General features: G+C 42.4%; 1 protein-coding gene across 1 annotated transcript in view; it reads right to left on the bottom strand.

The window, feature by feature from the left end:
* Nucleotides 1-13,137, bottom strand: part of BCL2L14 (BCL2 like 14) — a 31,128-nt gene that overhangs the window by 8,885 nt on the left and 9,106 nt on the right. The window contains exons 2-3 of the mRNA XM_044418446.1: nt 4,937-5,376; nt 2,936-3,100 (exon numbers count right to left, since the gene is read on the bottom strand). Coding sequence (XP_044274381.1) covers nt 2,936-3,100; nt 4,937-5,369 — 598 coding nt within the window. The 5' untranslated portion in view covers nt 5,370-5,376. The remainder of the gene's footprint in view (nt 1-2,935; nt 3,101-4,936; nt 5,377-13,137) is intronic.

Genomic DNA, 13,137 nt, shown 5'->3' on the forward strand with positions numbered 1-13,137 from the left:
TCCTTCTCTTGGTCTCATCCGGAAAGTTGCCGTTCCTGAGACAGGCATGGCAACAGAGGGCTACAGTACCAATGAGGGCTCTCAAGTTGCAGCCGACATGATGCATCACCGTAGAAAGTTGTGGAATGGCCCCCTGCATCGCCTCTCGAGTAAACATGCAGGCCAGGTCTTTCTGCTGCTTCAGAAGTGACACCGTGATGTTCTCCAGCTTCTGCTTCAAAAAGTATTGATATCTTGCCAGCGTCGCCTCATAGCTGCAGATACGGAGGCCGAGACCTGTGGCGGTGTAGATACAGTGAGCCATCGTGTCAACCTTTTGCCCTTTCTTGTCTAGAGGAGTGGCGTGCTCCCTGGTCTCGCAGCCCTGAGACAACTCCACAATGATAGAGTTGGGTTTAGGATGACACAGGAGAAATGGAATATCCTGCTCCCAATCTCTGTACATCGACTCATATCGTCGTGAAGTGGGTTGCAGCTGGTTAGGAAACCGCCAAGACTCCATCACAGCTTGACGCAGGGTTGTTATCAGCAGCAGGATGATGGCAGCAGATTGTTTCTTCTTCACAATGTTGTGGAAGTTGTCGGTACTGGGATTGAAGCGGTGCTGAGCTTCGATCTCCAGTGACCTAGCCAATCACGCCATCAGTTTCCCAAATGTTGAGTATGACTCCTCAGGCAAGTTAGGGCCTTGCATTGTAATCACCGCATCCAGTGAAATCGACACTGCATCCGAGTCCTCCGAATCTGAGTCTTACTGGAATGGAGGACTGGGATAGGAGTTGGCCGACAAGGAAGGACACCTGGGTTGGACAGCCACTGACGTCGAGGGAGCCTCCCTCAGTATCGGGGACAAGATGGAACAGTGCTGATGCACGGATGGGTAGTACCCGTAGGGTGGGTAGTCATTCAAGGCTCCCAATGGGAGAATCTGTAGGGCATCTGCACCCAGTCTCCGGAAGATCACACACTGCTGCTGATGCACCTGCTGAGACGGGGCCTTCAGGGAAACCTCAGGTGAAAGCTGCGAAGTCAGCAAGCATGCCATTGGAGGGGCCATCTGAGGAGAGTCCCGGATCTCTTCATCAGAAATGGATCCCGGTAAGGCTGCCTCCTGACGGTCTGGTGAAGACAGGGCTGAGGTAGCAATCCGCTGAGGGGACTCTGGTGGGGTCAGCTGCATGACCAGCTGAAGGCTAGGGCTGGTCTGTGTTGGCATTGATGCCGTGGTCGGGACTGACAGAGCAGACGATCCCGAGTCTTGATGCTGCGGCTGGTTGGCCTTCTTCAACTTATGGGCCAACTTGTCCCCCCGTCTTTCTTGGCCTTCTCATGGACCGAGGAGTTATCCTAGCTGATGTTTCCTCTCATCCTTTTGTTTGCAAGGAGAGGAGCATTGAGCCTCTGGCAAAGTCAGTGGGGGTATCTTGGCCCCGCACTGGGAATATTTGTGGAAAGCCACACGCTGAGCCGTCGATGGAAAAAAGAAGATAGCAAAGTACAGCAAAAAGAGTAACGATAGATTTTTTTGTGTGTATTTTTGGGGAGGTTGGGAAAGGGGATTTAGAAAGAACTTCTAATGGGGGAGGGAATGTAACTTGGAAGGGAGATCTTAACAAGGGATCTAACGAGAGAGAAAGAGAACAATAGAAAGGCTTAGAACAACAGCAAGTATATCTATGGCAAGGGACAAAAGGCTCGAGGCACAGCAAACTGTGGTCGCAAAAAGACTGGGGAAATGGCGGGCACGCTACCTTTTTATACTATGGTGGGGAGGGGTGTGGAGTTCCAAAACTTTTGAATCTTCCCGGCTACAGACACTGCGCAGGCACAGCACCCATATGTGTGATGCACAGAGGCCACGACGAAGAACAAGAGTAATTTCCAGGAAACTGGCATGATCCTTAAGAAACTCTCTTGAGAAACAATTCTCTCACACAGTGTTCTTATATATCTGTGTATTAACAATTGCACCCATTCTCTTTTTGCAAACTTTATTAACACTGGGGGAACGGATTAGTGGGATGGCACATCCAGATTTTCTGACTTGCGTATCAGAATGCCTTAAGTGGGTCCTGCTTACAGCAACTGCATAATATAGTTCCAAACTGTGCCAACCACAAGGAACCAGCCTACTCCAAACTGCAAAGAATATCAGAACAGTGGATGCACAATAGGTGCTTATAGTGGCCTTATAGTGCTTTCTGTCTTGGCCCTAAAGTTCCTGGCCTTGCATTTATCCAACCTTGGCAGCGCACCATGATGGCATTTTCACGGTGGTCTCACAGTGCCACATTGGCTTTCCTGTGCAGTTACAGCCAGCTTGGCAACCACTGATAAATGCAGTCCACTTCTGTTGAACTTATTGCTGAGCATTATGCAGAAAGGGAACATCTGACAGATAGAAAGAAAACACAGAACAAGCACTCTTTTTTCCTGCACTATCTTATAAAGACTCATTCTTTGAAAATTTGCCCCCATTTCTTTAAAAAACTGATTTCTAATACTAGATTGTCAATACTGTCCTGTGAATCCATGGGCAGATTCTCAGGTGTTTACAGTTACCAGTTTAGTAACAGCAGAAAAACTTCAATGAAAAATGCTTGATCATAGATCTTCCCATCATACAACTGCAGTGAATCTTGGTCACATTCAAAAGCACATACTCACAGTACCTTTTAATGTTGGTCACATTCCAAGGTACTCTTTGGTACAGAACATCATTGATGCCCAAGTAGCCTGACGTAGCTCACCCAAATGTGCTCTAGAACGTATACTGGAATCTTCTGCAACTCACGGGACTGTGTCAGAAATGCACAGCAGCTCCTTGGTAGAGAAATCTATGTGGTTCCCTGAAGACAAAAGTTACACACACACAAACACACACACACACACAGCAATAAAGTACAGAAAGCCATTAAGCTACTAAAGAAGATACCTTTTCCATCACTTCCTTCATATACAATTTTGCTGGCACCTCCACCATCTTCTTCAAGACTTACAGTACATTCCAATAATCTCTTGCCTGTTCTTTCAAGGTAGAACTTAGAATTATCAACTATTTCAGCAAGTCTGTCTGCCACAACAGTGATGTCTGAATCATCTATTAAAATAAAAGCAAAGTGAGACAATTCCAGTAGAATCATAGAATAGTAGAGTTGGAAAGGGCCAAGAAGGCCATTGGGTCCAACCGCCTGCTGTTGCAAGGTTACCAATTTACACCTCCTCTCCGGTGACTGCCCGGTTTATTTCTGAATGTCTCTAGTGTGGGAGCCCACAACCTCTCTAGGCAGCTGGTTCCACTGCTGTATTGCTCTGACAGTGGGGAACTTTTCCTGATTTCTAGCCTGAATCTGGTTTGTCACAACTTCAGCTGATTATTCCATGTCCTACACTCTGGCATTCTCTTTGTGACAGCCTTCAAGGTACTTACAGAGTGATATCTTCCAGTTAATGCTCTGTTCAGGTATATACACATTGTTTCATCATTACAGAACATTAGTAGGTTCTACTAGACATTACAGAGGGAGATAAATATATATCTGCCATTTGTCTGTTGGTTGCTGGTAGTGCAATTTAGCTAACGCTTCTGCTAAATATATACTATTGCAATATCCAGTAGCTGCCTCTTTTTATATACACGTTGTACTGGAACAGACCCTCATATTCAATGATGTACAGAGTTTTAAAAAATTATCCACTTCATGGAAATGGACAAATAGTTTAAATAGATTCTTTGCACCCTTTTGACAACTAAAAGACTAATGCCACAAAACTGGAAAATAAATGCTCACCTCCTAGAATGAAATGGATTGAGGACCTAACAACACTTTCAATATTTAAATGGGTGGCAAATGGACACCCCCTTCAAATAATTTTTATCTGGATCGATGACTGAGTTTTCTTGACCCTTATTTATACTTGCTAGAAAAGTGTATGCATTTCCTCTGTGTTCATTCCTCTAGATATACATATAAATCCATGTGTATATTTTGACAATGGGAAGAAAGTAACTAAAAAGGTTTTGTGGCTGTCTGAGGGTGCCAAGCTGGGGACACCTGCTCTGCTCGGTTGCCAACCACAAACCATTATGAAACCCACAGGCATGCATGAAGGAAACAGCCTGAGAACGACTGCTTTCCTACACCCGGCATGTGGTAGCAAACTGCCTCAATAGATAGAGGCCCATATGCTAGCAGGACTAATGCTTGTTGATAGACCTGGACATGTCTGAACCACACCCCTTTAGAAAGACAGAGCAGGGTAAGGGCAGTGTGGATGGAACATAATGCAGTACACACTTTGAAAATGTGCAGTATCTTTCAAAAATGTGAAGTCAGATGTACTACCAAGCTTGCTTCCAACTGAAAAAAAATACAGTGGTACCTCAGCTCACAAATGCCTCAGTTCACAACCAAATCGGGTTGCAAACAGAAATTTCAGGAAAAAATTGACTCAGGATGCAAACTCCGCATTGGGTGATGATTGTGATCACACCCATCCCCCCCCCCCCATCGCACCTGTGAGTACACCCGTCTCCTCTGTGATTAAAAAAAAAAAATTACAGAACGGATTAACCTTATTTACATTGAACCTTATGGGGGAATTTGACTTGGCTCAGGACCAATTCGAGTAGTGACCAGAGTCGTGGAATGGATTAAGTTCATGAGCTGAGGTACCACTGTATTAAACTGCTCTTGGAACCTTTTGTTTGGAAGCACTCATGTTCAAATCAATAGAAACAAAAAGTTTTTCACTTCCTTGTCTGTCCTTCAAATTGATCTGTCTGTCTCTTCGGATTTAGCCTCCCAAATCATTTTATGTGTTGGGAAAACCACCTAGTGGAAAGACTTTTTTGAGCTCAGAGCTGAGTTATATGTACTATACTTCGTGTGTGTGTGCGTGTGTGTGTGTGTATAGAAGCTCACAGCAAGCCTACCTTGCACATTTGGCAAAGATGCAGGCACACTTCCAACCCCTCCCTGAGGCATTAGTACATGGCCATTTACAGCATCTTCATTGGATGCAATTATCTTCTGGGGTTTCCCTTCAGCTTGGGGCCTTAGACAAGAAGGAAGCAGAAAGTGTTTCCAGTTGGACCTCTTCTTGTTTTTCTTCTTCTTCCTGGTCCCTCTTCTGGAAGGCTGTTCATGACCCTCAGAAGACAACCCTTCTGGGCTGGCCACTTCCACATCCTCTCTGCCTACAGCTGATCCCTCCTGGCCTTTTACTTCCCCTTCTAGGAGTTGCCTATATTTAGTAGCAGACAGTCGGCACTGGACATAGGCCATAAGTACTCTGTATTCCATACTGGTTCTGTCCACATCTTCCAAAGGGATTTCTTCCATACTGGAAAAATTGGCCAAATTCATGTTTCACCTGTAAATATAACATTCTTTATTAACCTTTTCTAGGAATCCTTTTTATTAATTATCAGAAATTATAAAATGAGAAATTCCCCCAAACCCTTTAACACTTCAGTCAAGTGGGAAAATCAAAGCCAGCCCAAGGTTTTATGCAGGCAATGAGGAGCAGTGCCCCTTCTGCTGTTTGTATCTCACTGTGAGCCAAGAGACATGACTTGTTTCCTGGCGTGGGGAAGCTCAGACTCCAAGGCACAGTGGGCAAGGCTTGAAAACAGGGGGACATAAGAGCTAAGAGCAAACCATTCAAGCAGAAATGGCTGCTCTCCTTTGGATACATGCATGTCACCCTGAGATGTCCTGCCTCAGAAGATCTTCAGAAGGAGGACAAAGCCCTGAGACTTAGAAACCCTTACAACAGCACTTTGAAAGCAATGGTACAGGATACTATTAATGTATCTTACTTACAAGTATAATATCAGTACCTTAATTCAAGCCTCTGTCATCCTGCCAAGACATCTCCTCTAACTCTCCCATGTATTTTCCCCACCACTTCTAATTCCTCTGTTTCCAAAGGAACAGTAAGCTGCTCAATGCTTTCTGACTAGAAGTTCTAGGAGCCCTCTGACTGGAAGTGCCCTAATTTCTATCACAATGCAGCCCAAGGCCATTTGACAGACTGAAACAGTTGTCCTAGGCAGCAAATGTTTCTCTGTTTTCAGGAAAAGGCAGCAAACTGTTACAAAATACAGCAAACTGTATTTTTACTGTCTAAAATGGGGAGACATGCTTGTGGAATTTTCTGTTCACTGTGCTAAAATAACTTGCTTGGCTTTAGATATCCTGCACCTCGATTTAAGAAGGTGAGGAGTACTAATTGCTGCTCCATTTTAACTAGCAAAATGCCCTGGGCTGGCACTGATACTGTTTATATTGTTTAATGCTCTTGGGCTGCAGCAAGGGATAGTCCAGGACAAGTGTTCCACCTGCTAAGGCTCAATAAACACTGACTATTACTTCAGTTCTGTCCTCCAGTATCTTATTGCCAAGTATCTTCCACCTGAGGTTGCTGATTGATTTGGTTTGTGTGATCCTAGGGTTGGTACTAGCTATAAAACTCTATTGTTGAAAGTGAGTTCTATGGGAGTTATATCTTGAACAAACATATATAGTACTGATGTGTAAATCCATCAACTGATAGCTGGGCACTATTTCCAGCATATATTAGTATTTCCATTTGATAGAGAAGCAGTCTTCTACAATTCCTTAGGCATCCTGATTTTGAGTACAAATTCATTTATTTCCGCCACTCATATCTAACAGAGATGGTCCTTATCTTCTAACTCTCTAGCAACTGCTTGTTCCAACATGTTCTAATGGGAAGAAGCTGAAAATACCTTCTAAGTGTGTGATCATATGCAGTACAGTTCCTTAGATTGCAGCTCCCCTCCTTGCCCCCCAGCTCACTAAGGATTGAGTGTCTGAGATGTGTTGTTGGATTCTCACTCTCTTGATTATAGTGCAAAGGAGCATACTCTACACACAAAGTCAGAAATGGTTTCCATCCTTCCTTATCACTCATCCAAAGTTGCATTGATGAACAAAAATCCCAAATTTAATTAAAAATAAAAATGCATTGTATTGCATGTTGAAGTTGGTGTTAATTATAGTGATCATGAAGAATTAACACACTTCAGAAATGTAAACAAGACCAGCTGTTGTAGAATACAATGTGACAACCCAAGCTGGAAAAAGAAGTCTGTTATAACACAAGACTGCACAGTTCCAACTTCAGTCTGTAAAATTGTGGAAAGTTTGGGTGTCGCTGTTACAGCTGGAGATCAAAACATCTGGAAGGCTACAAGCAGCTCACCCCAGCCTTATTCCAAAGTGAATTCAGGATCATTACCTACTGATGGTTTGCATTCTTAAGTACACTGGATTCTGACTGAATTGAAATCACAGAGACATACATCTCTTAATGGTTTAAACTTCAATCCTCTTTATGCACACATTTGACACAAGGTTTCTCAAACAACCTTCAACACTCCCATTGACTTAAAGGTCAAAACTGAAAACAATGGTCAAAACTGAAGACAAAAGGTCAAAACTGAAGACAAAGAGCAAAAAAGCAGCATTCTCCCCATTGTTTTGAGCAGCAGAAACATCTATCACCAAACTTACCTGCTAAGGAACAAGATGAAGTTTCGACAAATTAACAAGGATGATCATGGCTCTACAGCTCTTATTATTGGATTTATTTCAAAGTATAGGAGACACAGTGCAGCTATTTTGTCACAGTTGTGTGTCTTAAAGCTAGGCTATGAATGTTATTTGCACATTTTCAGATGTTCACTTGGTTTGAGGTTAGGTGGAAGGAAACAATGCACTGAACTGAGTTAGTTAATGAACAGTTATATATCCTGCATTTTAGAAGAATTTTTTTTACAAGGTAACTAAGAATCATTGCTTCTAACAGCAAAGTTGGTATGATGATAACTCTTGTTTTCTGAGCTACCCAGAAAGCTCCAGCTATTCAGTGGTACAGAAATGTAGTAAATGTATTAGTAATTCAGGGCAAAGCAGTAGGGCAGTAAAGTGGTCAGTTTTGGGGCCAAATGAATTTTCAGGAGTTCTCCTCCAGGTGGAAAAAGGTGGTTACTATGAAGTTAGACAGCAGGCTACTAAGAAGAGGGCCTTTTCTGTTTTGGCACCCTAGTTGTGGAAAGTCATCCCCAGAGAGGGAACCCTGCCCTGACAAGGTCACCATTTTTCATGGGGAAGATGGGAGTGAAAGGCTGATGGGAGTGATAATGCTCATGAGAAGGGGGCATAGGTCAGTGCAATTTTCTTACCATCTCCACTGGTCAACTATTTGCTGCCTCTTAATTTCATCTCTGCTTGATTCAATGGGAGATTACACACGATGGTCAAACCACCCTGCACTTAGGTTACATAACCTACAATGTACATTATATGGTAAACAATCTGACTCCCTACCTTTCCTTCCCACTTGGACTTCCTGTAGGTATCTCAGGTTTTTGCATGACATACCACTTTTGCCCTCCTGTGGCTTTCTTCTCCACCCTGCTCACCCTTTTTTCTTCTCCCTCCCACTTTTTGAAATTACTTTTCACAATCTGCTCCTCCAGTGGTGCCCAAGAGAAACATTTGAATGTGTGTCTCTGCTTCACCATCCCTTGTTAAAAAACTACAACAACCATCACATTTCATGGTTCCAGATTTTTTTTTTTTAACCAACCTGTCAAGACCCCCTTTTTAAAAGAAAGGCTTTTTAAATTGCCAAAAGTTAACACTCCTGCAAATAGAGTGAGCTCCACTTTACCACTTTTCTGAGCATGCAAAGGCTCAGGAAAGGGTAGAAAATGTCATATCCAAACTTAAAATGTAGAGGATTGTGCTGTGGATGGAGTAATACATGGACCCGCAAACGATTGCCCACGGGCCAGATACAGCCCACCATGCTTATTTATCCAGTTCGCCTCAGACCTTTTGGACTTGCTCAGAGAAAACGATCTCCAAGAGAGTCCAAAAACTCTGAGCTGGTGCAGGCATATTCAGTGGGGAGAAGGCAGCGATTGCAGTCATGCTCACGCAGGGAAGACGGGCACGATCGGGCATGCTCGGTGGGGGCATGCTTGGGGGGGAGAGACGGGCATGCTCACGGGGGGGGGGGGGGGGGTGGCCACGATCACATCTGCCTTCCCTGCAGAAGTGTGATCACGTCTATCTTCACCCCCAGCACAATTGAGTCCATCTCTCCCCCGCCACAAGCATGATTGCGGACATTGTAGCTATGTCCCTTGAATATGGACATGGTCTTCCCCACCTCATCTTGGGCTTCTGCTGCAGCCTGAGTAAGCAGAGCAAACATTTTTTTAATTTTTAATTACTTTTTTAAAATTTAATTAATTTTTACATTTATTTTAATTTTAATTAATTTTTAATTTGCAGTGTGCATAAGAATTCATTCATATTTTTTTCAAAATATAGTCCGGCCTCCCAACAGTCTGAAGGACAGTGAACTGGCCCCCTGTTTAAAAAGTTTGAGGACCCCTGGAGTAATATAATCACCTCCCCCATCTGAAAGCAAAGAACTGTTCTCAGCTGTGCAGTTGATACCTCATCACTTGATAGCTGTCAAGTGAATGGAGAGCAACCTATTTGAAGTCAGACTTTGTCAGCAGGTACTTACAAGGGCATTGACCAGGAAAGGCTTCACATTTTGCACAGAGCTGTCTACTTGTGCAACTATGAACTACTGAGCAATTTAAAAAAATACCAAAGGCATTTTACACATATAAAAGTGCAAATTAAACAAGGAATAGGTGGTAACCCGGGGTTAGCTGCTTCAATATGGTGCTTGGGATCAGTGTGCCAAGTTTTGATGATACAGCAATGCATCCTTGGTCCAACAATCCTTTCAACAAGCTGTAGGCTGTCAGGGTGGCTTTCTGGGGAAGAACAAGATATCCTGAAGGAAGTAGTCTAGATTTGCATGACATAAACCACTGAAGCTAGTTACCAGTCAATGTTAAATTAACTAAATTAAATATATTATTCAAAAATAGCACACCACCTTGACCATCTCTTAGAAAAATACTCAATGGTCCTAAAGCATAATATTTTTAATTCTTTTTGGACAATTTTGGCTTTTGTTATCAGAGACTACTAAGCTGTGTTTTTGAGACACATCAACAGACCTAGGAGAAAGAATTTTCTCCACTGTGTAGAAAGATAATTATGCCAAGTCATTTGCATAAAACTAGAGAGGTTTACAAACAAAACCAATGCTAGTGTGATTGGTACTGGGGTTTTTTTAAAAGATCTTCATAAAAGTAGTATTCATATGGCTATTTTTTCTACATCTAACCAAGATGACCAGTAATGGACTTGAGTTTAAATTCAGGGAAAAATAATGATGGGAATTATTCATAAGTAGTTTTTGGCCTTAAGTCACTTCTCAGCCTTTCAGATAAGATGAAGAGTGGTACCAGTTTTTATCAGTTATGACCTCCATTTAAGGAAATTTTCCTGAAAGGCAGTGTGGTATGGTGGTGAGAGTGCTGGACTGGAGACCAAGGGGAGCTGGGTTCTGGCCCTACCCAGCAAATGGGCTTCCTGCATGACTTTGGCCCATTCTCAGAGTCTTGGCCCAACCTCCCTCACAAGTTGTTGTGAGGATAAAATGGAGCTATAGAAGCTGCCTTGAATTCCTTACAGGAGGAAAGAAGGTGGGACATACATGTAACGTAATATCTATATGAGCTAGCCTGTCAAGTTGCCTTTGCTAAGCTGCAAAGGGTGACCACATGTGGAAGCAAGCAGTTGGACTCATTCTAACAATCATAATATGCTGATTGCATTTGCCATTATATAGCACTTTGAGTCTTAAAGTGACACCAACCAAGTTCGAATGATCACAGGGTGGTTACCAGTCTTGTTAACTAGCCAGTTCAACATAATTATACTTACCAATGCTGCTTATTGTGACATTTGAAACACCCACAAATCATGGCTTGTTTTAAGAGTTGTTGGCTAGTTTGTTATGTCCACTAGGTTTAGCTATAATGCCAAACTAATAATCAATTAGCTAAGATGTTTCCAAATATGTCAAATAGATGTTGGAAATGTAAACATAAATTGGGTACCTTTTATCATATGTGGTGGACTTGTGACAATGTGAAAAAGTACTGGATTAAAATACATAAATGGCTTGAGGGAATGCTACAAAAACCTTTAGCTTTTAAACCTGAACTTTTCCTATTAGGCATTATACCAGAAGATATTAACAAACAAGGAATGTATCTGTTGTTACATGTAATCACTGTGGCGAGGATTGCATTCGCTCAACACTGGAAAAGTGAGGAATTACCCACTGACGAACTGATCCTAAGAAAGATTCTGGACTGTGTAGAAATGGATAGATTAACTTTATCACTGAAGGAGAAAGAAGATACTGACTTCTATCAAACTTGGGAACTTTTTTATTATTGGCTGGAGAAACGGGACTTGGCTTAGATTTAAATATGTCTTTAAGTTGTTATAAATGGATTTGATTATGACTATAGAATGTTAAAAAATACATAGTAGGAGGCTGACCCAGTACGTCCAATGCATTTGACGACTGATGTTTTTAGTAGTAGTTTAAAAATCTTAATAAAAATCGTTTAAAAAAACCCCCAATCCTGTGAGGTAAATTAGGCTGAGAGCAACTAGTTCAGTGAGATTCATGGATAAGTGGGAAAATTTTAGCCAGGTGTCCATGATTAAAAACTCCACCACACTGGCTTTCAAAAGGTCAATTCCGAAAAGAATGTGTAAGGAGAAATGCAAGAAGATGAGAAATGTTGCCAAAAAGGCCATAAGCAGGCCTTGCATCAGCTAGAAATGAAAACACCAGGGTGAAGAATGGAACTTGCTGGTTGGTGAAGAGAGCAGTGTGTCTGCAGAAGCCTAGGTGAGTTCACAATGTGGCATGTAAGAGAAGCTTGAGGAAGAAGGCAAGCCATCAGACAAGGTGCTGGGACAAGAACAAAGGGGACTGAGAGGAAGAAGCTTCTTTCTCTTCCTCCAGTGGCCTTTGCTCCAGTTCTCTCCTGTTTACTCACTGCACATACTACTCACGTGAAAGTGCTCTGAAGAAAGTATGAGAGCCAAACATGCAGATGAGACTACCATGGTCTCTCATCTGTTTCTGCACTTATGTTTCATTGCACATATCTACTGGGGAAAGGATTTTTCAAGAAAAAATATTTTTTATTAAGTTCCTCTCTTTCTGACAAAGAAAAAATGGCATCTGTTTTATGTGAAAAAATCACATGCAGTTCTCCAAGTATCTTCCTGTTTCTTTCATTTTATAGAAACTAAAGTGAAACTCTCAGTAATTACCTCCTTGGAAAAATAGCAGGAAGGTCTCGGCAATTATAGGTGGGCTATAAATATAAATAAATAATTTTAAGAGGGGTCACTTTGCATACAGCACAGCTGCAAGCTGGCAGAGCCTGCTTAATAGTACAAAGGGCATCCTCCACCAATTTGCAGGCTTCCATGGGTGGCAAAAGCTCTCTGAAGTGCCTGATAGCTAATATTTCTACTTAACATTGCTGACTACTTTTCTGGCAGGCATTTTTTAAAAGTTAACAATACCCAAACAATATCAGTCCCTCATGAATGAAAATCTCCAGAAAACTTTACAAACATTTCTACCAGGATTCAAAAGCAGAAAGGTAAAAAAAGAGATGAAGCTGGAGGGCCTACAATCCCACGGAAGAGAAGCACAGAGAAACATTTGGACAGCCCTGTAGGCAATGATGGCAGCAGAACCAGTGCATCAGGATTGTGCAGTTCCCATTTCCTATAGAGCAGGAGAGGGGCAATAGATTGGAAGTGCAACATTTGAAGATTAATGTGGTGGGAAGCAGCGAAATACTTCCTCATCCACTTCTCCCATACCCAAAGAGTACTGCTTTGTTCCAGGTGCTTTTCTTCCACCAGGATCTGTGGATGAGACCAAGAGTTACTGCCATGAGGAGAAGAACACCTAGCAAGAAACTCCTCTGGTCCTCTTTCAATTCTCTTTCAAGAAAGACCAGGCTCAGGGCTGCGATGTACCAGGCACCCTCCTCTGGAGAGGGCACTTGAACAAGAAATTCTGCCTAGAGCTGCAGAATTTCGCTTCAGAATGGTTGATAATTTATTATTTGCAACATACATGCCCGATCTTTCCTTGAGAATGCTCAAGGCAGTAGAGATA

This window comes from Varanus komodoensis, unplaced genomic scaffold, assembly GCF_004798865.1.
Source record: "Varanus komodoensis strain SLA01 unplaced genomic scaffold, ASM479886v1 scaffold9, whole genome shotgun sequence".
Taxonomy (NCBI): Eukaryota; Metazoa; Chordata; class Lepidosauria; order Squamata; family Varanidae; genus Varanus; species Varanus komodoensis.